This window comes from Syzygium oleosum, unplaced genomic scaffold (assembly GCF_021117445.2).
Source record: "Syzygium oleosum isolate NSW1041296 unplaced genomic scaffold, Sole_v2.1 Sole_v2.03, whole genome shotgun sequence".
NCBI classification, from domain to species: Eukaryota; Viridiplantae; Streptophyta; class Magnoliopsida; order Myrtales; family Myrtaceae; genus Syzygium; species Syzygium oleosum.
Window position 1 is genome coordinate 11,930,849 of NW_026607487.1, and position 25,271 is coordinate 11,956,119.

At 42.3% G+C, this 25,271-nt stretch overlaps 4 protein-coding genes and 1 pseudogene across 5 annotated transcripts; 1 reads left to right on the top strand and 4 right to left on the bottom strand.

Moving 5' to 3' along the window:
• The first annotated feature begins 304 nt into the window (after positions 1 to 304).
• Positions 305 to 6,431, top strand: LOC115670771 (uncharacterized). Of its 2 annotated transcripts, none has more exons than XM_056309456.1 (4): positions 305 to 1,151; positions 4,086 to 4,691; positions 5,042 to 5,333; positions 5,760 to 6,009. In XM_056309456.1, exons 1-4 carry the CDS (start codon positions 537 to 539, stop codon positions 5,786 to 5,788), a joined length of 1,542 nt encoding a protein of 513 aa, XP_056165431.1. In that variant the 5' UTR covers positions 305 to 536; the 3' UTR covers positions 5,789 to 6,009. The 2 variants fall into 2 exon arrangements, with proteins under 2 accessions (XP_056165431.1, XP_030447993.1); XM_030592133.2 differs by having other exon boundaries at positions 308 to 1,151; positions 5,961 to 6,431.
• A 110-nt stretch (positions 6,432 to 6,541) lies between these two features.
• LOC115670773 (thioredoxin H2-like) lies at positions 6,542 to 7,758 on the bottom strand. The gene is made up of 3 exons (XM_030592134.2): positions 7,366 to 7,758; positions 7,139 to 7,261; positions 6,542 to 6,990 (listed from the first exon to the last, which is right to left on the bottom strand). Exons 1-3 carry the CDS (start codon positions 7,492 to 7,494, stop codon positions 6,814 to 6,816), a joined length of 429 nt encoding a protein of 142 aa, XP_030447994.1. The 5' UTR covers positions 7,495 to 7,758; the 3' UTR covers positions 6,542 to 6,813.
• A 3,276-nt stretch (positions 7,759 to 11,034) lies between these two features.
• On the bottom strand, positions 11,035 to 17,175 carry LOC115670688 (uncharacterized). Its single transcript, XM_030592008.2, has 4 exons — positions 16,340 to 17,175; positions 16,059 to 16,240; positions 11,658 to 11,729; positions 11,035 to 11,571 (listed from the first exon to the last, which is right to left on the bottom strand). Exons 1-4 carry the CDS (start codon positions 17,022 to 17,024, stop codon positions 11,176 to 11,178), a joined length of 1,335 nt encoding a protein of 444 aa, XP_030447868.1. The 5' UTR covers positions 17,025 to 17,175; the 3' UTR covers positions 11,035 to 11,175.
• Positions 17,176 to 20,819: 3,644 nt separating this feature from the next.
• LOC130137700 (protein NRT1/ PTR FAMILY 7.1-like) lies at positions 20,820 to 22,650 on the bottom strand (annotated as a pseudogene).
• A 532-nt stretch (positions 22,651 to 23,182) lies between these two features.
• Positions 23,183 to 24,782, bottom strand: LOC115670653 (probable small nuclear ribonucleoprotein G). The gene is made up of 4 exons (XM_030591974.2): positions 24,644 to 24,782; positions 24,520 to 24,542; positions 23,467 to 23,588; positions 23,183 to 23,381 (listed from the first exon to the last, which is right to left on the bottom strand). Exons 1-4 carry the CDS (start codon positions 24,676 to 24,678, stop codon positions 23,322 to 23,324), a joined length of 240 nt encoding a protein of 79 aa, XP_030447834.1. The 5' UTR covers positions 24,679 to 24,782; the 3' UTR covers positions 23,183 to 23,321.
• Between the last annotated feature and the right edge of the window lie 489 nt (positions 24,783 to 25,271).

Consider the following 25,271-nt stretch of genomic DNA (forward strand, 5'->3'; position numbering starts at 1 on the left):
AGATATTTTTCAGATGGGTGGGCCCTTGATCGACACGTGGCATCCGATGAATGGGCTAATTTTTTTGCTGGCTCGGGTACCACAGCAGTACCCGATATTTTCTCGTGGGGCCCACCGTGCACGCCCTTTTTCTCTTCTTTAACCCTCCCTCCATTGCTCGTCAGCGCAAGAAGCAGTTCACGGGTCAAGACTACAAACATCGAATGAGCCGTGGGAAATCGAACATCCTCGTTCCCACTCACCGTTCCAATCGCTTCTTGAAACCTTGCCCACTAAGAAACAAAGACTCGTAACAAAGTCCAAAAACCCTAAATTTTCGATCCCTACAAGAAACATCTCAACACAATCCACCTTTTCCTCCTCGCATCATCGTCCGAATATTAAATCAGTACAGAACTCCCCCACATAATACGACTCCCCAGCCCTTCCATCTTCCATGTTCTCCTCCACCGCCCTCTCCTGATCATCTGTCATCAAGAAAAGGGGGCCCGAGAAAGCAAAGCCAGAGAAGGATAGTTCGTGGCTTGTCAGCTCCGATGGATCTCTTCACGAAAACCGGGGCCGTCAAGCTCCGGAGCCACCTCGACAAGTACCTCGTCGCCGACGACGACCGCGCGACCACCCGCCAGAGCCGCAACGGCGCCTCCGCCCGCGCACGCTGGTCCGTCGAGCCCGTTGAGGGCCGGGACCACCTTATCCGCCTCAGGAGCTGCCACGGATGCTACCTCGCCGCCTCCGACGAGCCCTTCCTCCTCGGCATGACCGGGAAGAGGGTCATCCAGGCCTCGCCCGGGGAGGGGCCGTGCTCCAGCTGGAACTTCGAGTGGGAGCCCGTCAGGGACGGGTTCCAGGTGAGGCTGAGGAGCTGGTGCGGCAAGTACCTGCGCGCCAATGGGGGCCCGCCGCCGTGGAGGAACTCCGTGACGCACGACGAACCCCTCACCGGAGGGACGACAAATTGGGTGCTGTGGGACGTGGAGGCAGTCGCGCGGAGCACAGATTGGGAGGCGCTCGAGGACTACTCGTCGGCATTTTCGAGCTTCTCATCGTCCGTCCTCGATGAAGATGATCGTGATGATATGGTGGCGCGTTCGGAGGTGTGGTCGCCGACGGCGGTGGCGGTTGCTCCAAGGAAGATTGAGGAAAAGCAGGTATGCATTCTTTTCCTTCCTGAGCAGTCACTTGTTGACGAAGTTTTAATTCCCACTACTTCTGGATCATGCACAATCAAATTTTCTTTTTTATTTTGGAATTTAATTACTAAAAATAACACGTGTATATCACGCATACATTTATCTAAACTGAACATTCATAGTGAATTTTATAGATTAAACCCACAAGGCAGACGATAAAAGAAATTACAAAGAAAAAATGTCCAAGATATCTAAAATGAACATTGATATATAAAAATAAATATTAGGTTAGAAAATGAGTTGAATTACTCGCTTCACTCGAGCTTTGATTATTTAGCGAGTTCGAGAGCCTAGTTAAACTAGAAAGCATTTCTTCGGGTCGTGGTCGGGCTAACTTAACTTTAGTAACTTTCTTATTTTTTTTTTTACTTACGTAACCATATTATTGCTTATAATGATTTACTAGTGCATAAGTTCTATCTTGTCGAGCTTAATCGGAACAAAACTTGTCATATCATAAAGTGAAAAAGGCTGGTCGATTTCTTGAATAAGTTGAGCCGACCTTGGAAACCCGGGCGAATGAGAAATGGTGTGAACGTAAGACAGCCCTTAGTGTTCGGCGAAAGCAACCGTACACTATTTTTCACGCGGTCGACAGCTTAATCATACGTGACCCTATGTCAAATCCTATGGTGGAGCTCCTGGAAAGTAAACAGATAAGACATAAACATCATTAGAGAAGCTGGTGTATTGATTAGCAATAGGCACAAGGAAGCTTCCCCTCGTCTTTCGCGTTAATAGGGTGATTAACCACGGAAAAATCGGAGTTTGTGCTGACCTTATACTATACATAATATGATTTACGAAGCCCATCACAGTGTAACTTACATACGGGACCATATAAATTTTAGGTGAACCCGATGCTGCCCCTATCGAAATAGATAGACAATAATTGATTTGCGACTAAGTGATTGCTAGCCTAGTGATTGAGTCATCTAGATGGTTGATATTTTCTCCTGAAACAAGCACCCACCGACCCACTAAGAGAATGCCTTGATCTCAAGAACCAAGTCTACATTTTTGTTTGTCTTTTTTCGTCCACCTAGCATTTGGGAAAGGGTAAGGAGGGCCGATCACCGTAGTTACCCATCTGAGTGTCACCATAAGAGTCACATGCTCCCTAGGAAATGTTCGATTTGAGTTATAGTTCCTCAATTCACCCGTAGGTGTACAAGCCCATTATGAAGACCCTACTTACATGTTAGAAATCAGAAAATCTCTCAACACGAGGTAACAAATGCTAATGGCACCAGTTTATAAGAAGTTCGATTATGGTATGATTCGAATACGTGACCTCATTGAAGACAATGTGATCTATTCATCATTGGCTATCACCCTCGTGCGCCCACCTAGTGAAGAGCAAAAGAGGAATAGGATGACACACCACTATAGATCCAAAGACTTTAAGGTGTCTCTCTACTTTATCGCTTTCTATGCTTCCCTGATGCAGCCTCCAACCACCCCTCCGCACTATCTCTCACCAAATGGCAGCACTAATCTGTTGAAAAACATAAGAAGAGATCTTGTCAACGAGCTGACTCTGGAACATTTGTTAGCCTTCCATGTCTGATAATGTGCTTTGAAAACGTAACAAATGTATATAACAAGTGCCCTAGAAGACAGTTGTTAACAAAATCTATATGAAAAAGATAAAGCAGAGGCACCATGGATTTATCCATGCTTTCCCATCCACTCCTTTGTCTTTTAGAGCCATGGTGGACTCGGTCATATTCCGGCCATTATGAACTTAGGTGGAGCGTGCTTGTTATCCGTCAATCCTGAGCACCCAGTGGGAATTGGAAAGGATCTTCTTTGTACAGATGAGTGTGCCATGAGCAGTTTTTAGGCTCTCAATTCCATGTTTTCTGCTGCCTGGTTTTGATTTTTTTAATACAGGTGGCGCATGTGGGTCTTAAGCAGAGGCTGTGTTATAATTACTTTGGATGATCGATCGGCAGGATAGCTTGATAGTTCGAAAGCTAAAGGCTACACGATGGACCCAATTGCTGCCTCGTGGCTTAGACATCTGAGTCTGCAATTAATTCGATTACCCATACACGTTGTGTATCACGACCGATGAGATCCCGATTTTGTAATCGAATTAAAAGCCGAGAAGCAGTGGGGTGGTCCCGTGTTAGATATGCCAATCGCATTAAAATCAACGATGACCCAAACAATTAATTGTACACAGACACTCGAGTACCGAGGATCGGCCTAGTCGATACTCGATAGATAAGAACTCTATTCTCCGGATGTTCGACCGATGAAATCCCCCACGGATACATGCAGATTGCCTCCCGTCCACGTGCATCGGATAAGGCTCCACTCATAGGGCGGCGGCAGCGGGGCGTGGCCCCTCAAAGATCGATACGGAGTAAAATAAGGTCGTAGATCCGAACATGGAATCTAACACGATCCGAACCGGATATTCACCCCTCCATCTGATAAGTTCGAACCTAATTTTTAAAGATTGCGTGGGCACGCCGTAAATCGTGGATTCACGCCACTTCCCAGAAGAAGACAGACCCCCGCCGGATTCACTCGAAAAGTTCGGGATAAACGGAGGTGGTGGTGGGGGGGAAGAACCTTCCCGGGTGGGCCCCGGATATACCCTCCTCCCCCCGGGGGCCCCCACTAACTGCGGGGCCCAGGCCCCACGCAATCACCGGCCACGTACGTGGCCCTTTGACTTTCTTCGGGCGTGTTCGCTGACCTGACCGGCACCATCTTCCCCCTTCCCCTTCTTTATTCCTTAACTCTCGCTCGCCGCGCAGTGTCTTGTCGCGTCCCGACATATAATATAAAACTGCCCGGCCTGTCTTTTATTATCGTCGTCTTCGCCACGTGAACTCATTCAATCGCGCCTCCCTCTCTCCCTTGTTCCCCCAACAGATCTCCGGCGCCGGCTACTGCCTCCTGTCGGGCATGGAGTTCTTCCGCAACGCCAGGGCGGTGCGCCTCCGGAGCCGCCACGACAAGTACCTGGTGGCGGAGGAGGACGAGGAGTCCGTCGCCCAGGGCCGCGACGGCTCCTCCCCCAGCGCCCGGTGGTCCGTCGAGTTCGTCCTCAACTCCGACTCCGTCTTCCGCCTCAAGGGTCGCTACGGCAAGTACCTCGCCGCCTCCAACCAGCCCTTCCTCCTCGGCATGACCGGGCGCAAGGTGGTCCAGTCCCTCCCCCGCCGCCTCGACTCCTCCCTCGAGTGGGAGCCCGTGCGGGAGGGCACCCACGTCAAGCTCCGCACCCGCTACGGCAACTTCCTCCGGGCCAACGGCGGCCTCCCGCCCTGGCGCAACTCCGTCACCCACGACGTCCCCCACCGCACCGGCACCCCGGACTGGGTCCTCTGGGACATCGACGTCGTCGAGATCGAGGTCCAGTCCCCCACGGCGATGCGCCCCGTCGAGCCCCTCGACCACCTCGATTCCTCCCTCGGCTCGGATCCCGCGTCGCCGTCGTCCTCATCGGCGAATTCCGAGCGGTTCTCTAGGCAGGAGGTGCGTCTTTCCACTTCATCTCTTTTCTCTCTGTTCATTTATTCATCTATGAATGGATCTTTGCGGATCTATATTGTGGAAGTTGCTTGAGGAGAGATGGAGTAGCCGATTGTTAATAGATTGATGTCTGCCAAGATTCCATTGTTTTTGTCCGTGAGTAGTATAGTAATCCTCTGAAAACAGGCACGCACCGTTCGATCTGATACATGGTGCTTGTGAAGAACAGTTGCAGCGGACCTTATAAGACTTCTCCACTCGGCTGAGTTCGGCGTTGATCTGTCGTTACTCGAGCGAGTGGATGTTGAGTGTGTGGAAATTGACTTAACTTGTACTTGGATTTGCTTGTGCAGTCGACCGATTCTTATGTTGGGTCGCCCCCGAAATCGGAAGGGAGGACCATATACTACCACATTGCTGATGAAAGCGGGAATGTGGAAGGGGAAGGTATGGAAGGCTATTCTTTGAACTTCAAGGGGAACACCGTGGAGGAATTGACTCGGAAGTTGGAGGAGGAGACGGGGATGCAGGGGATTTTCGTGTGTTCTCGAAGCCCTTTAAATGGGAAGCTCTTCCCGCTTCGCCTGCAGCTTCCTCCTAATATTTCAACTATGCATGTCGTCGTTGTGCCATCCTCCTCGACAGGTGAGATCTTTGTTTTGAACTTCTTTTTTCCTTTGGCCGAGTATTATCTCTATACTTTGGAATATATACATTGTAGGACAGTTCTAATTCGAGTATATTTGAGTAGTACGTAATGCGTCGGATGATTGGTGATGGGTCGATATTCTTCCATGTCGTCGCGATCCTGATTCCTGGATCCATTTCACATTGAACTGCTGATACTCTAGCATTCCATCTTCGATGTCACATAGTTCAAAAATCAGTGTGCAACTTTTTAGAAGGTTACTTAGAACTAGAAAGGAAAACTAGGTTGAAAGTGAAGCCCTTATACCATCTTGGGAATAGCCTGGCGAGCGCAACATGACTAAACTGTAGGAGAGAACTCTTTTTACCATAGATTGCAGTGGCCACAGTAATCTGAAGGGTGTACTTTGCCTTATAGACCAGTTAAGGTGGTTGTTGACCGGATGGATTGAGGACAAGAAAAGGATCAACAACTCCCTAATGTTATATAGTCAGTTGGTTACTAGCTCTATTTTTTTCCTCTCCATTTTTTCACGCTTTTTTTGTTGTTCGCATTCTTCTCTGAAACTCTCTCTCTCTCTCTCTTTCTCAACCTTTTGCTCTGCTTTGCTTTCAATGTGCCAGTGGCTGGAGACTTCAGTAAGTGAGGGATTAAGAAGGGGTCATGGAGCAAGAGTGTCGCGCATACAAATGCGTTCTACAGATTTACTTTTTCATATGCTTTGATTGAGTTCTGCTTTTACGCTTCCAGAGACCTCTACATGTTAATTGTTTGTAGAGGAAGTATTGACCCAATTTATTGCCTGAAAGCCAGAAAGGAAAATATTCTGATGGGCGAAGTATCATAGCAGCACTCTCCAGTCTCCATCACCGGCCATGATGTGTGCGATTTCTATCAGCCTTGGATGTTTAGAAATGGCACTTGGAAACTTTTCTGTTCAGGTTTATACCAAATTCTTTCAATTTTTGTTTGATTATATTTATCCGCGGTCCTATGGTGATGTAAGATGTTTGGTCTGGATCAATTTCCATTGTATTGTCCGACCATTTGTACAATTGCATAAGAGGTTGTTCTGTAAGCTGTTGGCACATTGACCATTAGTGTTGTGTTTCTGCAAATTTTCCGGCTCATATTGTTCATAAAAGGGAAATTTAGTCCCCTGACCATGTCATTCGATTGTTCTTTAGCTGCATTGAAAGAGCAATTCAAGAAACTCATGGAAGATGATTATTATTCAAGCATGATCTTTGGCAGTGAATATGCTTGTGTGTCGTCTTTTTCTCAGCAACCGAGTCCAAAGAAATACTAAAGAGAAAGAGTGGTTTTCGATATAAAAGTGACAACGCAAACTCCGTGACTATTCCGACTAATAAAAACTCCATGACTATAGCAGGAGAGACGAACGCGAACGCGTTCTTATTTAACCGCGGAAGGCACGGGCCGATCATACTTTGTCGACTGCACACGAGGCGGCGGTCATATTGCATAGTGGTACGAATTGCTATGGAGGTATGGCTGTGACTTGTTGCTGTGTTGCTCAATCTTGTTCCTGAGCTCGTCCTTCTTGGCACCAACCACTTTGTCCACCACCTTCCCATTCTTCATCAGCAAGAACGTCGGCATCGCCTGCACACCATATTGCCTCGCCACATTCTGCATTTCCATAACAGTCGCATTATCCGGAGTACATGGAGTCGAACCCGACACCTTATGGGCATGCAAGTCCGACCTTATTGCAAATGATCATGCAGGTCTTTCTAAGTTTTTAATTCCGCGGGAGGGAAAAGAACGAGAATCGTACCATCAACTCATCGACGTCGATCTTGATGAAGTCGACGTCAGCAAACGTCGCAGAGAGCTCGTCGATCGTCGGCTCCATCCAGCGGCAAGGTCCGCACCATGTGGCCGTGAAGTCGATCACCATCTATTGCCATACCAATGTTTTGAAGCAGAGTCACATGAAGCAACGGAAGTGACAAAAAAACAAAAGAGGCAACAGTTCAGTTATCCATGTTTTGCAGCAATTACCAGCTTGTCAGTCCCTTTCGACGCATTATAATGCTCTTCCCATTGAGATTTGGAGTGAAACGCCATGACACGGCTTGGCTCTGCAGTAGCCCACTCGTGGTAATTTCCAGAAGACAAGTTCTGTCCCATCAGTTCTTGTTCTTTTTCCCTTTTTCCCCCACAATGCGATTGCTAATTGGTGATGCAAAAGCTAGCAAATGCTTGGGGATTGTGAGGTGCTTGCTTGGCTTGAGCTATTGAGGAGTTGGTGGGGTTTTATACACCAATAAAAGGCGGCAAATCGAAAATTTTCGTCGTGGTTGGTGCTTCAGGAATAGATTCTGACCATGATAGTGCTCCATCGACATGGCGTTTCTCCATTTAACTGACTGGTGGGACAAAGCAATATTCGTTCATGAAAATGAAGGGAGGAAGAAATACCTCGTTTTTCTTCTTTTTTTTCGGAAAAGCACCTCGTTTTAATCAAAGAGAAAAGGCATATGATGACGGCGTAAGAATTCGATGTCCATTGGTTCTTATGGTGAAAGGGCATAACGATAGTGTCATCCTACACAATTTGATGGTGCATGAGAGGTCTCAATTTTCTCAGGTTTCATGTTCCTACTGCTTTTTTTTGTGTACGAACGGCGGGCGCACAAATTCGGGTTGCTATATTTCGCGTTGGGTGTTGTACAGTCCATATGAACTTGGATTCCCAATCAAGCAAATCCCTAATTAATTATATTAGTCTTTGACAGCTGACGAGTCGGTAGTTTCGATAATAACTCTCGAGATTCGAAAGAAATTTGATTAACACTCGAGAAATCGGTGGGCGTGTAGCTTTTTTTATATCAATTATGGTGAGCAAGAAAAGGATCTTCCATGAAAGTACCATTATCTCGTAAAATCTACTTCCACCATTATACGTGGATACACGTAGGTCAAGAACCAATCCCGCCAAGGTGCTAAAGTTTTAAAATATGTAAAGTCATATACACAAGTCGCACCACTAACACAACCAGGATCATACCATTGTTATAATTCAATCATAGATATATTAAATAAGCTTTTAGACTCCGTTTATTTCTCGGAAAATGAATGATTCATAAAACATTCTCCTAAAAAGAATCGTCGGTTGTATCTTTTACAAAAATGAACGAACGAAAAATATTTTCGTCGCCCACGAATATGTTTAGACATAAATTGTTGTCGTTAATGAAAATATTTTCTATTGACTAATCATTTTTAGGAAAATATTTTTTAAATCATTCATTTTCAGCGAAATAAACGGAATCTTATTAAACAAAATTTTGTACGCTATCTGAGAAGCTTGGGTACAACTTTCTCACAGCTGTTTCAATAGAATAATTGCCAAGAGCTTTCAAATCTTGGTTAAGTGGTAGTGACGTGTACGTCAGAGCTAGCAAGAGTCTAACTTGAAAAATCAATTTCCCGACAGGAACTATCATCTACAGCTGCATGGACCACAACCATACTTTGAGCAATAGCATCTCTCAACACGAACAGTGCATTCGAGTTCTCCACATTAGCACTCTTGCCGGCTCGAGCAAACAAGTCAGCTCCAGTGAACCGGATTTGAAACTAGCAGGACTTGATTAGAAAGGGCATGCAAGTTCCGAACTCGATTAGATGAATTAAAAAGTTCGAGGGCTTGATTGAAAAAATATATGAGTTCATGGAGTAAAAATCGAATATCACTTGAAGATTAATGTCCTGCTCCGAGTTTCACGGATTTAGCCATTTTTTTTAAACAAATTAAGGGCTCTTGATACGCACGTGATTTATTACCTCAAAAATTGCGATACAAGGTTGTCTTTTTCATCATCCTCGGCTAGAGGAAATTTCTCAAGTCATGTCCATGATGGATAGGTTATAAGTATGGATATCACCTACGTTTATCTGTAAACATGACGGGGTGGACTCGAATTTCGATAATTTATTCATCTAGGCATTGGAAAAAAAGAAGAGAGGCAAAACCATGGGCCGCTCATCGCAGTGGTAGGGTTAAAGGGAATATTTATGATGTACCATGCAAATCGCAAATAATAAGCTTATATGCTTCTAAAGTGAAAAAGGGGGGAGGATGAGATTCTTTTCCACTAACAAATCGTTTAATCCTATAATAAGCTGTAAACCAAGATGCAATTGATCTTTACCTGAATGGTAACGCACTCTGTTTTTTTCCTTCTTTTCCTGCTTTTGGGTACCCAGTCTAGGTGAGGCGAACGAAGTGAACGACAGAGCATGACGAGGTGAAGTGGTACCAAGATTCACTTGTCTTAGGTAGAATAGAATCGAAACAAACGATGGGAGTTGACATACCAAAAGTGAAAGGCAAAAGGAACGCACCGCCAATCGCCATTACAGAGATTCGATTGCCGACGGACGGACGAGACTCCAAATCAAATAGCGCACGCCCCGCGATTTTCGCCGACATCAAAGTGCGGAAATGAAAAGAGGATTCTGATTCTGAATCCGCCCTCAGAGATTTGGGAACGTTTCGAGATTCGTGGCCTAACAACACGAAGGTCGCGATCGAAAGCGCCATCACTCGACGCTTTCTCCTAACACTGTTGACGGCAGGAGTTGCTCCAAAACTCTGCATAACAACTTGAGATTGAGGCTTTTGTTTGGGAAGTAGGGAGAGGTGAGGAACGTGGGTGAGGAAAATGGATAAGAATTTCTAGTTTTTCCGAAAGGAAAACACAGAGAGAGATTCAAAAATTTCTGTCCCTAGAAGGTTTTCCACCCTCCCAAATAAACCATAAACAAAGCGTTAAGCTACCCTGAAATTTACCACGTAGTTTCAAGTGTCTATTCTAATCGGAACTACATTTCACATGGTGCATCTGCAAATGGAAACCCTTCAAGGGCACCATCTGCAAGACGACGGCAAATCTCCAAGGCACAAGGCAACAAGGACCAAACCCACCACCCCCCTCTCCTCGCGCACATTCTTGCATGCCACCTTCGGCATCTTAAAAGCGGACAGATGATCTTCTGATACTAAAGAGCCATTGCTAAACTTCTAGAGATAATGGCAAAGAAAAGAGAAGAGACTTGCACAAAATAACCATTTAGCAATTTGCACAATCAAACCCAAAGACGGTTTTTTTATTTTACTTTTCTCGTCAAAAATTAAAATAGGGCAAAAACTGCAAAAAGAAAACCCCAAATTATATCCATTGTGTCACAACTACTCTAAACTTTAATTTTGTATCACCAAAAATCCTAAACTTGCCCACTATGACACAAATACTCCTAACTTTTTTTTTGTGTCACAAAAACACCCAAACTTATACATGCATGAGATATACATCACCTATTTCAATTTCATCCACGGTATATTTACCACACTGATATAAGATCAGGTTTTATTAGTGACACAAAACGAGTCCAGAATATTTGACACAACAGGCATAGTTCGAATTTTTTTTGTGGTATTAACCCTTTACAATATTAACAAATTTTAGAAAATTATGAAAATTGTAAGAATTTTGGATTTAAAAAAACTCAAAACACGTGAACCGCGAGATTTAGGTTAAGGAAAAAGAAAAAAAGTAAAAATCAAACCAGACATATCCTAAATTTCTACGGTATTCCACATTAGAGAAGGATGTTTCATGTTTTCCCAAAAAGTGAAGTGTTCAGTCATCTAAACTCCTGGAATGAGAATAGAGCCCGGTAAGGTGACATTAATCTAAGTTTCAGCTTTAAGTGTAAATCACAAGCTCGAAAGCAATGAGGTAACTTCACTTAACCATAGGCAAAACTAGTAATCCAGCACCCTCTTCGCTGCTAAATGTATGCTCATGAAGCCACCCCGACATCAGAAGGGGCATGGCCATCATGAACCGCCGGACCATGGTTGTTGAAGGTATGCGCACCACCCCTGCCGCCTCTCCCTCTATTGTTGTAGTAGTTTCTAGGGTAATAGTTACCGGGCTGCTCATAATAGTGGCCGCGGCCATTCTGGTAGGGCCCACCACCCCTCCCTCCACTTCTCCCTCCTCGACCGTTGGGATAACCCCGGCGACCACCATTACCTCCACCACGACCCCCTCTCTGGTTCTGGTAGTTCCTCCGGGGAATGTACTGATGATCCTTCTGCTCTCTTTCCCTTTGATTAAACTCTTCCACCTGTGGATTTACATTTTCTAGTTGAGCTGAGGCAAACTCCGAAGGATTATCAGCTGCTACTTCATCCTGCGGAAAAGGAAGGATCACATTCGTGCTCATCAATCTACTGATAAAAGTGAAAATAAAGTTGTGCTGAGATAATCTGCAGGCACCTTATGAACATCATCGACTGGATTAGATTCATTATCAACTTCATGTCCTTGGAATTCAGTCCCAGCTTCCTCCTATAGAAGAAGAGAACATCGGCAATAAGAAGATAATCAACAACAAATAAGCATGGCCTCTCATGCCAAATATTCAGTTTTATTTTCTTGTTAAGCTATATAGGAATCTCTCAATTCTACTTGTTTGTTTGACATACAAAAGATCAGACAAGAACTGCAGCATAAGGCAAGTAGATGTTTTTGGAAGTTTGGTTGTCCTCGATAAAAGAAGGGAGCCATTCTAAAAGAAAATATGAGTGACGCATTTACTAGGTTATCATATTTGATAAATAAAGACTTAGGATAGACAATAGAGTTAGTATCCAAATGTATAGTCAACAAACAAGTTTATTTTTTCTCTCCAGGCCGTAAAGTGCAACTATGATCATTAGAAAGATTGACAAATACATGTCAATGACTAACTGATAAGACATGAAGTCGGCTGTTAAAGGAATGACAAAATAAAACAAGTTTTTTCAAAAAAGAGAAACTTTTGCTAATTACCATACTACAGTTCCAAAGTCTACTAAATCTTAGTTAAAAATAAGATTACATCACATAATCTCAAGCAACCTCGTCCTTTTCTCCTTAAGAAGATGTCTGTGCAAGCCCTAACTACATATATAGTGCAACAATGTTGATTGGCTATTCTGTTTTGTTATTCCTATTAATAGAAGGTAAACTAAAAGTATGAGCTCTAATGCCTAAAAGAACAGAAAACAGTTACCCACGCCTATCTGAATCATCAAATGTGATTAAAGTAATCACATAAACAGTGCAAACGCACTGCAAGATTATATTGTTAATTCACAAAGAACATAACAACGCTACCATATATTTAGATTGCTTAAACATCAGAATTAAAGTATCTAATTTTAAAAAAAAATCTCTTTCTTCTTCTAATTGTTATTATTATCTTTTCCATTCTCCTTTTATATCAACTGTTACTATAAGTTTTAGTATAAAGATAAAGGGAAACAACCAAAAACATGGGGAGACATGCTGGACTGATTCAAGAACAATGCATCATATTAGATAAAAGTACATCCTTTTTCTTGCGAGAAACATCAATGTATTATGAAAACAAGGAGAATCTGCTCACAATAAAAGTTAAAAACAGAAGCTTAATTTTGATGAAAAGCAAGACAGCAAAACTTGTTCTAAGAGAACTAATCAAATTAGAAGATTTCATATCCGATTTGGAGCAACCGGGAAAGGCTCTAAGATCATATACAGACAGCTTGTACATGAGGGAGTAAGTTCATACATCTTATGAGATGTTACTTGCAGCAGACAACAGGGTAACCTCACCCTATGACTTAAAAGTAGGAAGTAAAGCATTAACATGGAATTCCAGAAACGTTAACAAAATGAAAGCAAATTCATTAGAATGAACTTTAAGAACTGTTTTGTAACCTTATCAACAGTGACAAAATTTAATGGAAATTTGTGATTGACATGATGAATCAGTAAAAGAAGTAAAATTAGCCAATTTCATCTACTTTTCAAACAAGATGAAACCAATAACATTGACACCAGACATTACACCTGCATGCATTGTGGCAAGCACACGCGCGCATGCACACACATTCACATACACAATGCCAAGTCACACAAAAAATGCCCTGTCTAATGTCATCACTTGCTTAAAAGTTGCATTATAAGCCCTAATTATCCCTATTCCAAAAGGGGATAATATCTTCCCAACACTTCTTATTTCTCTCAAAAGCAATAGCACCACTTGTGCAACCTCCATATCCACGGGCTTATTTTATCAGCTAAATGGCAACGCACGCGCGCGCGCACTATGATCTTTCTTTATCCAACAAAAGGTGTATCATGTTTGCGTGGTCCTCCTACAATAAAACTAGGCGGTTGATTATATATTTCCCTATGCACAATTCTGCTACTTAGGTAGGAGAAATCCCCATAAGGTAGAAGGTAGAAAGAGTAAGTATGTCTTCAAATTGAAATGCTTGCTACCATAAACTAAATCACACATGTCAATTGGCATGCCATGCCATTATGTAAATGACCGGTGTCCAATCGTCAGATCCATCATCTATCTATCTCCAAATTACTTTTACCCAACATAGAATGTCAATCACCACCAATATAAAGCCCATCCATTAAGGGGAAAGAGACAGGGGGAACCCTCACATGTAAATTTGTTGGAAAAGGAGCAATCCTTGATATGCATAGACTTCGATAGATGGATATTACTCGAGTAATCGACAACTTCATACGCAACACTTACGCTGACAACCTAACCTGTTAAACTCAAAATTAATGGTTCTATTTATCTTCTCTTGACACAATCCAGCAGAAAATTTAAAAAGAAAACTCAAAGGTGTTTAGGGTTAGGTCCGAAGGTCTCTACACAACACCTACTTTGTGAGTATCTAGATATTGTTTTGACCTAAAAATGCCTCATTTTGCCAAGAAATTGAATATATTCTACCATGTGCAATGTCCTCCAGCAAAGAAACCATTAACCTTTCTCTCTCTGGGACTAAGCTTTTGTTGATAACATTGACATGTAAAACACTCTTCTTCCTTCAAATCTTTTAGCTAACAGACAGCAGACCCTATCGAAACTTTAAATTTGAAAAGTTCAATAGCCTCTAAATTTTTAAACGTGTACTTGAATTTTTGTCCCAAGGTAATAACTTGATTACATGCTATTTAATTGACTGTCAACATGCAAGAGCCATGGCAACCACTAGATTCAACTACATTAGTGGTAGGGTAGAATAGCTAAAGCACTCTTATTAAAATGTCCCTTTAGTTTTTTAGCAGATATCAAGTATGAGGGTAATGCATTAGTATTAAAAACTTGGGGTGGAAGATTGCTACATCAAAATCCAGACCATAACAGACATCCAAGAGCGAATACATCGAGTAAATGTCAAAAGAAATTGCAACAATAAGAAAGATTAAAGAACATAAAGAAATTACACACAAAACAACTTTCAAAAAACTGGAATTGAATAGAAACAAAACTCTAACTGAAACTTCAAAATTCATACCGTTTAAAAAACAAAATAAAAAGCAAACCCACATAATCATGCCGACCATCAATGAAGACATGAACAGTGGGAATGTCAACTGTATTACCAGAGAGGGAAAGGGACTTAGGATGGTGTTATAGCAGGAAGCGTACCAAGTACTGACCCACTAATCGGCAAAAACAGTTAAATGAAGAAGGAAAATTAAGGATAGATAATGATTGTAAGGAGTTGGAGGAGTCCTGATAGACCATGGGAACCACAACTGACTACTATGGGGTATGAAGTATGCGAAACACATTACAACAGAATCCACTCTTTTCGGGATCTATCCAAGTCCATTTCCCCCTGTTTCATTACCTTAAGATGATGCAGTTAACTGCCCATTGCAATCTAAAAAAGTCATTAGCCTGTAATTTAGTTCCCGATATAGACTTCTGGAAAGATAAATAATTGGTCGAATTACACTATTTTGCCTACCGATTTACACCATTTTGCCTACCAACATACAGAGATAGGAGTCTTATATTGTAGTTGCAGCAAAAGCTTGAGTATTCTCCAAACCCATAATTAACAGGAACTAGCACCAGGATTTATTAGATGATGACAGGATACTGGAACTACAGGATATAGATTGCAATTGATCACAATTGCGGAGACTCACATGCCACACTAAAATAAAACGATAGGTGAGAATCAAATAGGAAGGAATTGACTAGTCTGCACCCCCTTGAAATATATGCATGTACATCACACCTTTTAAAGGCTGGAGAATAGACTCTCAGACAAATCATTGCAGTAATTGATCATATCGACAAGTTACAAAATGCATACAAGATAAATCTAAACTTCTTACAATTATCAAGTAGAGAAAAAATGATAATCCAAAAAAAGACTTAAAAGAGACTAAACCTCCTCCCAAAGTATAATGTATAACACGCCAAGAAACATGCAAAGAACAATCCACACACCTATGAAACAGAATAAGGATGCTTAACGACATCACAGCCATAGTATGTACAAGAGATGCATAAATCAGATTATAGATAATACATAATGCATCTCATACAGAGAAAATTACAGTAAAGTAAACAAATTGCAAATAGAATACAATAAGGAGGCTAAGGGTTTAGCAATCTTTAAAACATCAGAATACATCACAGCCAGCGTATACATCGGATGCACAAATCACATAACAAGTGATACACCATTCATCTCATAAGGCTAAGTTCAGTCGAAGTGAAACTATATGCAATATGCACCATTTTGTTTTACCTCCTGCCGAACACATAACATATAATATGCCTTGATTTTAACAGCACGTGATCTAGGATGCATTTACCTTCTGCTCGTACTGAGGCTCTTGACTTTCTACCTGGACAGGCACCGTGACTGGGACCTGAAAAGGCGCATAATTCCCAGAAGCAGCAGCAGCAGCCATATCAACTGGAGCTTTCATCTCCGGCGTCGTCGTGAAGTAATCGGATGCCATTATCTTATTCAACCGCTCCCTCAACGACGCATCTGCAATTCAAACTTCAATGGTAAGATACCCAAAAAACAAAAAAACAAAAAACTCAACAAAATCATGATCAAAGATGCGATTAGACAAAAGAGATGTACAGGTAACAGAAGAGTTGGGCTCGATCAGCTTGTCGGAATTGGCAATCCACTGTTTGGCGTGGTCCACACACTTCTGCAGAGCGTTCTTGTGCGACAAGCTGGAGTCGGCAGGCCTCGAGATCAAGAGGCTGCTCAAAGTCGCAATCAGGTCCAAGTCCCGCTCTTTCAACAGATCGGTGGCCTCGTCCGTCACGTAGTCGTAAGTCAAGCAGCATCCGCGCTCGTGCGTCCTCGTCAGCATCGTGGAAGTGTAATCGCTCTGACAGCTGACGGCGAACATGGAGCCGAAGTAGAGCAGGTTCAGCACATCCTTCACGACGGCATCGTCGCCGCCGCCCCCCGGCTGCTCCTGCTGCTGCTGCTGCTGCTTCTCGGCGGCGACGGCGGCGGGGGACGGGGGGACGTCATCGTCGCGGGGGAGGCGCTGGGCGGCGAGGGAGAGCTCCTCCTGGACGGCGGAGGAGAGCTGGGGGCGGAGCTTCTCGAGCTCGTCGATGGAGGCGAGGACGGAGGGCTTGGAGCGGAGGACGTCCTCCTGCTCCTTGTTGAGGGGCTTGCCCTGGGCGACGGACTCCTCCATCTGGAGGATGCGGTTGAGCTTCTTGCGTTGGGCGCGGAGGCGCTTGCTGACGAGGCTGAGGACGGGGCCGTCGGTCGCGTCGGCGGGAGGAACGGGCGACGCCATCGCGCGGTGGTCCGGCGAGGGGGGAGCGGGGGAGGAGGTTAGGGTTTTCGGGTTAGAGCGGCGGCGGGGCGGCCACCGAGAGCGGCGGATGATTCGGGCGTGTACGGAGGAAGAGGGAGGGAGGGAGTGTGAGAGAGTGGGTTGAGGGGTCTTTATGTAATGTGCATCAAGACCTTCTGACTCCTTGCCCACTCCCAGCTTTCTAGATTTATCTATTTTTATTTTTACTTGGACTGAATTTTCTTTTTTTATATCTTAGTCTCTAAGTAAGTAAATTCCCATAAAAAAAATAATATCAAGAAAAACCCCAAACTAATATACATGCGATAAATTTACTCTCTGTTAAATTGGATTAATACCACGAAAAATCACAAATTGATAAACATGTGACAAACAGAAGAGTAAAAATCCCAAACCGGTACACTCGTCAATTGTCACGTGTCATCAAAATTTAACGGAAACTAACGGAGGGTAAATTTGTCACAGATATACCAATTGGGGCGTTTTTCATGATACTAACTACAAAAAAATAGGTAATTCTCCTTACCAAAAAAAAAAAAATAGGTAATTCGAAAAAAATATATATGGAAATGAATTTCACCTTTTCTTTTTTCACTTCTTGATATCACAAACAATTTAGGAAAACCTAAAATCGTCACTTTATGGCTCAAAAAAAGTTATTTGGAAAAAAAAAATGAAGTTTCCTAATCATGTTAATTATTACTAGTTGTTTAGATTTAAAAAAGCATTGTAAAAGGAGATTCTCAAACAAAGTGTATTTTGAAAAAAGAGAGGCAATGGTATAAGTATAGTCGGTATTTGCACTTTAATAATTATTCCAACATAATTGCATGTTATTTTGTCGTGGAATATATATATATGTAATTTGCTATATGATATGATTAAAACATCTACTGTTAACAATATAGTTAATCTAACCGTTAAACGGCTTTACAATGTTATACGATTAAATATAATGTACGGTAATGATATGTATAGTGGGTATTTCCGTGTTGCCTTCTAGTGCAAGTCAGCTTGAAAACTGAAAAACAAAGTCGTCCACTTCTATATGTTTTAATAACGTGAAAGTCAACATTAGCAAAATGTATGGCCAGAACAAACCCCAAGAACAAATCACGGCCCTTCTTTTTTAAAGTACGAAAATGATTTTGAAATATAACAAAAAAATATGAGTAAGACCGGCCCTCATTTGGTTCAGCATCTGGAATAGGCTTTGGACTCTAAAGTCCATTAGGCGAAAGAGAAAAAAAAATTAGACCAACGTATTTTCCAAATGAAAGAAGGATCGAGGAATTCCACAAAAACAAAATCAATAACAAGCGAATCAGACGGCTCTTGGAAACATAATGGACTCTTTAAACAAAAATAATTCGCCTAAACAAGAGGAGACTTGGACTTTGCTCTTCACTTTCTTCTTCAATTCTTGATCACACCCACTATTTGGGACCCGATGGTCTTTGCTTATCTCACAACTGCTCTCTGCACGTGTTCTTCTCCTGCGCAACTCAATCTTGGGTGGTGTCTGGTAGCTAATTTGTTTATTCAGCCATTCATTTTGGTCGTGACAGTGAGTATCTTGATCTTGGGCAAGGACAGATTCTTGATTTCAGAGCACAGAAGGGCATATGCAGCTAAACGACTCAGGATTCTCTGAAAGTAACAGTAAGAACATAGACATCTACTGACCAAAAAGACAAATAGTTCACCGGAATGATCTCATTTTTCTCTTCCGGAGTAATCTAAGCTTATGTTCAAGCTAAACCCTTCGCCATAATGAAGCTTGAATCACAGATCGACCTCCCATGCGGACTAGAACCAAACCCGTCATTATCCAATGACATAAGCTGGTGGGGTACACACTAACTTGTCACATGCTGCAGATACACGATCACTCGCGATATCTCAAGCCACATATATTTACAGATAACACTGAACGTCAAAAGATTAAAGAGGAAATTTACAATCTGGTATGACGAACTTGAACTTCCGTCTAATTCAAGCTGCATAAAGTGAATAAACTGAAGACTTCCGCACCCTGTACGAGCCAGTGAAGCATAAAGTTAATCTGCGGAGCAATGATAACAAACATAGACAGGAAAATAACAAAAAGGGGCTTTAAGTTGTCATCTCCAGAAAACAGAAGGCCATTCACCATTAGATGTTTAACCAAAGTAAGCACTGCCTGTCAGGCAATAGTGCCAATCTCTCATTGCTCTAAATTCCACTGTACTTCTTGAGCAATTTGTTGTGTTCATGGTCTGTATGTCATTCATCATGGACAATTGACTCGAAGCTAATTTCGCTGCAAATGCACTCCCCTCTTAACATTTCCATTTTCTCTCTGTTCAGTTCCTTTTGGTAACTGCTGCACTGCACTTCATCATAGAGGCACGTGTTTTCTGATTACAGTATCACCTCTCTCTCTCTCTCTCTCTCTCGACTTGAACTTCTTTGCGGTAGGTTATTGCTTTCATCTTGTCTCTTTATAACTCGTTAGTCCAAACCTCATGTTTAAAGCTCGACCAAGGTTGTCTTAGAAAGAAAGTGGCTATATGATGGTGGCCCCATAAGTGAAGATCTTCCACCAAATTTTCGCATACATTGTTTGCTGGACTCATTTTAGTAACGTGTTATCCATAACAAGCACACTAGTGAGAAATCTAAGAGTAACTTAGGACACTCTGAGAAGAGCACACTGATGAGCAATACCAAAATAAGGGGCAAAATATTACCCGGAACAACTTTTCTAGTCACAAAGGGATCACTGATCAGATGAACTTCTACATTTACTCCCGGTAAACAGAACAATCTCGAATTCGCTCTAGACTCCTTCCTTATTTTCCTTTCACAAACCTAGCTGCAGGCTAGAGAAGATGGTGCCGACGACGGAGAAGTAAGATTTCATGTGGAGGAAAATTACAACAACAACGAGGAAAACACAAGTCCATTCAAGCATGAGGGAATTCTTATCAAGAAGGCGAGCACTGGCGGATGGAAGTGGACAAGCCTCTTGCTAGGTGACTATGAGACAACCGTTACAATTTTAATTATGAGAAGCAATGTTACTGATCAATGTGACCATTAGTACTAAGAGATTCTTGTCTCATGCTGTTTGTTGTTTATCTTAATTTGATGCAGCGAATCAAGGGCTAGCAACACTAGATTTCTTCGGGGTGGGAGTGAACTTGCTGCTGTTTCTGACCAGAGTTCTTGAGCAGGGGAACACAAGTGCGGCCAACAACGTGAGCAAGTGGACCGAGACAGTTTACTTGTGTTCCTTGATCAGGGCCTTTCTCAGTGACTCTTACTGGGGACGTTACTTGACCTGCACCATCTTTCAGCTCATTTTCGTGCTAGTATCTAATCTATTATACACCATGTCAAAAGCTATCAAGTAGAATGATAGGCAGAAGATGTCAATGCCGATTGGTGAGGCAGACCGGAAAGGTAGTTTCCCATCACCACAACGGTGATCAAGAAGACGCCAGATGTTACAGATAATAGCACCAAGTACTGTATGAAAACACAATGAGTTAGCTTACAATCAGTAAAGAAAAAACAAATAAGTCATTAGGATACTTTGAGTGTGATTGCATTTATAAGTTCAATTAAATTTGAGTTTATTATAAGTACTCTTATGCAAGACTAAAGTACTAAATCACGCACATGCATTTTAGTTAGTACTTTTTGTGACCAAATGGTGCCTCGAAGGATATTATACAAACTTAATGTAGTGGATCGTGGAAATGACCATTTGCGGAGCAAAAACATATGTTGGCAATGGTTTCTTTATATGTGATTGGTTTGATCCAACAAAATGAGTCTAGAAGATTATAAACCTGGCTTGTACTGATGGAGGCAACTAAAGTTCAACTTTTGCATACAAACTCAATGCAAAGGCTCCACATTGTGGATAAAAAAAGTCAGTTACCACTTAACAGCACGAAAATGAGCTGAAAGACAGTGCAGATCAAGTAATGTCCCCAATACGAGTTGCTGAGGAAGGCCCTGACCAAGGAACACAAGTAAACGGTCCCGGTCCACTTGCTCACATTGTTGGCTGCACTTGCATTCCCCTGCTTGAGAACTCTGGTCAGAAACAGCACCATGTTCACTCCCACGCGAAGAATGCTAGCGTTGCTAGCCCTGGATTCGCTTCAACGGATTGAGATGAACAACAGACAGCATGACACAAGAATCTTTTAGTACTAATTAATTAATTGATCAGTAACATTGCTTCTCATAAGTGAAAACATAACGGTTATCTCATAGTCACCTGGCAAGAGGCTTTGTCCACTTCCATCCGCCGGCGCTCGCCTTCTTGATAAGAATGCCCTCATGCTTGAATGGACTTGTGTTTTCCTCGTTGCTGTCATAACTTTCCTCCACATGAAATCTTACTTCTCCGTCGCCGGCATCATCTTCTCTAGCCTGCAGCTAGGTTTGCGATAGGAAAATAAGGAAGGAGTCCAGAGTGAATTCGAGCACATACATTCACAGCTTAGTCTAATATTTACATGCTGCGAAGTGAGTGAGTGAATAACAAGAAACAATAGCCAAAAGGACATGCTCAACACACGCATGTGCATGGACATACACCGATCGTGAATTCATGTACTAGCCCAGTTAGATAGAACTATACAAACCTTTTGCCGAGCCTCGGCGTTGAAATCGCGCGGCCTTATGGTAGAGTTCGGAGGTCCTTCTCTCTGGAAAAGAGTTTTTAGCTAGCCTCAGATGAGTGAGACATATTCCATGAACTAAATAGCCAAAGAAATAACATCAAAGGAAAGATTTCTTACCTAACGCTCAACGAACACTAGCAACATAAGGAAAATAACTGAACAAACACACATGGTTGGTGGCAACCAAAGAAAGGGAGTTACAATCCAAATAAAACACAAATGTGGAAGAAGAGAGCTGGCAATGTAGAAAGCTCGAGGCGTGTGTAACCTTGAAAGGTCCACTGTGTAGAAAAAGCTTCGATACATTGAAACGTTAAAAATTACTTGTTCAGTTATTCATGAATCTAGTAAAGATATATTAGGGCATACTGGTTTGAGATTTTTTGTAGCACTAAAATTAATCTGAGGGAAATATGGCACGGATGTATCAATTTATGATTTTTTTTGACACGATAATTAGTTTGGATTAAATTCAGTATGAGTGTACCAGTTTGGAATTTTTTATGACACGAAAATTATTTGGGATGAATGCGTCACGAGTGCATCAGTTTGGAGTTTATGTTGGCATGTAACCCTATTATGTATTGTTAACCATATTATCAATAACATAGTGTCAATGAGGGGTAGCATATGCATTTGATTCTATCATGGAGTGCTTCGCGCCGAGACTTGGCCGGGATCCTGTAGCATATGCATTTGGTTCTGATTCCAACCATATTCCATACGGAATACATCCACGACAGTCTGCGTAAAATTGGGTTTTTACAGACAGCAAGAACGAACAAGCCGCGAGCCCTTGAATCACTCACTGCATCGCGGGAGAAGCGAGAGACTTCGACTTTGCTCTTCACATTCTTCTTCAATTCGTGATCACATCCACCATTTTGGGGCCTGATGGCCTTTTTACTGTTACAATTCATTTCGGTCGCGAAAATAAGTATCAAGATCTTTATGTAGGACAGACTCATGATTTCAGAGCACAGAAAGGCATATGCAGCTAAGCGACTCAGATCCTCTAAAAGTAACGGTAAAAACGTAAACTGATCAAACAGACAAGAAGTTCACCGGAATAATTTCATTTCCTTAACCTAATGAATCTAAGCTTATATCCAAGGTTCGCCAATGTGAAGCTCCAATCACAAATCGGCCGCTCATGCAAACTAGAACATAAGTTGGTTGGGTACAGACCGATTTCTTACAAGCCACGCGTACATGAATCACATGCAGTATCTCAAGCCACAGATATAAATACTTTAAATGAAAGATAAAAGAGGAACTTTAAGTCGGTCCGATGAACTTGAACTTCCCTCTAATTCAGTCTAATTCAAGCTGCATAAAGTTAATGAACTTAAGACTTCCGAACACTGTACGAGCCAGTGAAGCATTGGTCACAATGCATAGTGATACATAATTTCATTGAAATCCAAATCTGGCCTGCGCCAAGTGCACCACTCGACTTGAAGGCCAACATTTCATTAAGCATAAGATAGGTTGAGTTTATACAACATCCTCCTTACAAGCAACTTGGCAGCATCAGAATCAACTGCAAGTAAAGAGCTTGTTAAATCTACCAAATACATAGCTAAATGAACTATGTCCTGTTCACGGGTTCGAGAGCTTCCACAGTAACAACACTGTTTCCCCTTATAACCTGCAGCATCAGTGGTGAGATTATCAGTGTTAGCCAAAAAGCGAGGATCCAAATTAAAATTGTAATTCAATTAGTATAAACCTACCACCATCCCGATGTCAGTCTTCTCATTCCCATTCACTTCAACAGTATTATCTACCACTAGATTCATGAACTGATCGAACCCACGGAGTGTTCCAACAACCATCCTATTCGCGTTAAGCTTAACTGCAGAGAAGAGAACAGTTAGTTATATATCTTATTGACATCTGGATGAATCAAATCAAGCTACGAAAAAAGGATCCCTAATCTCCCATCAATGAATTTTCATACACATAAACCGCCATAAGTACCAAAAGTTTCAATAGAGAAAAATACAAACGGTTGTGATCTCTGAACAGGTAATTAAAGCGAAACTGTTCAGACTAATATCAAAAAGCACACCAGACTCTAAGCACAATTTTCATCTTCCAGCGACGATAGTTCAACTTTCCAACACATGCTACCGATGAAACACACGCACAAACCAATGAACCCCACATGCCGAAATACTTACATGAGGAAGATACAACATAATTAGGTAGTCGAGGCAAATAACTCTTGGAGTTCACATCTCAAGAATGAAACGATACAGAGCAAGGCCACAGCTTCTTGTCATAACCAAGACCAACATTAACGAGTCAAGACGCAGTACATGCCAAGCAGCTCCATCAGTGCCAAGGATATCAAGCTAGTGTGCACCATACAAAGGGGTGTGAACAAGCTCATTTACAGGCTACGTATTATCTAGACTGCAAAATATGAAAGAACTCATATCACGCAACATTCGAATTCACCAACTTTTAATCAGTAAAACAATCACGAGATGCAAGGCAAATGAATCCACACAACACCACATCGGACGATTTCATTCACCACACGAAACAACATCGCTTCATCAGCCGGCAAGTAACTCCGTCACAACCACAAAGGACATATGACTACGAAATTCCACGATGTTCACGCTGCACTCTAGTTCTGAAATCGGCTATAAAGCCAAAAAATTGCGCGCAATGTAACTCCACGAATCCACTTCGGACAGACAACGACGAATACTGTAACTCAAACGCCACAGACAATTGGGAAAAGAGGAGAAAAAAAGAAAATTGCAGAGGCTTACTTTGGAGCTTCTTGTCCATGTACCTGAGCAAAGATAGCAAAACGAAAAGCCATGTCAGAGAGGGAACGAGGGGAAAGACGTAAACCAGTACAGAGGAACGAAGGAGAGAGAGGGAGCTTCTCACTTCTTGAGATCCGGCGGCTGGCCCGATCTGCTCATGGCGGCGACTTTCGCGGAGATGAGCGGGACGGAGGAGGTTTTCTTGGAGCGGTGAAGTTGCAGAGCACGATCCTCCCGAAACCCTAGAGTGTCGAAGGAAGACGAAGAAGATGACGACTTTATGCTTTGGTGTCTGCGACGCGATGTCGTTTCACGGATGAACGGCCCATGAAAAATGAGGCCCAGAGTTGAATCTGGCCCAATACAAGTGAAGCCCAGTGAAACTCAACATTGTGGTAAGGGTTAATACCACGAAAAACCCCAAACTGGTATACATGTGATAAATTTACCCCAAACTATTTTTTTTACTACAAAAAACCCTAAACTGGTACACTTGTGATAATTTTACCCCGAACTATTTTTTTGACCATAAAAAACTCCACACCGGTATACCTGTGACAATTTTACCCCCGAACTAATTTTTTGACCACCAAAAATCCCAAACTGGTACACCTGTGACAAATTTACCCTTCGTTAGTTTCCGTTAAATTTTACGATCAAATTGCTAAGTTTAATGACACGTGGTAATTGACATGTGTATCGATTTTGGGTTTTACCCCTCTATTTGTTACAAGTTTACCAATTTGTGATTT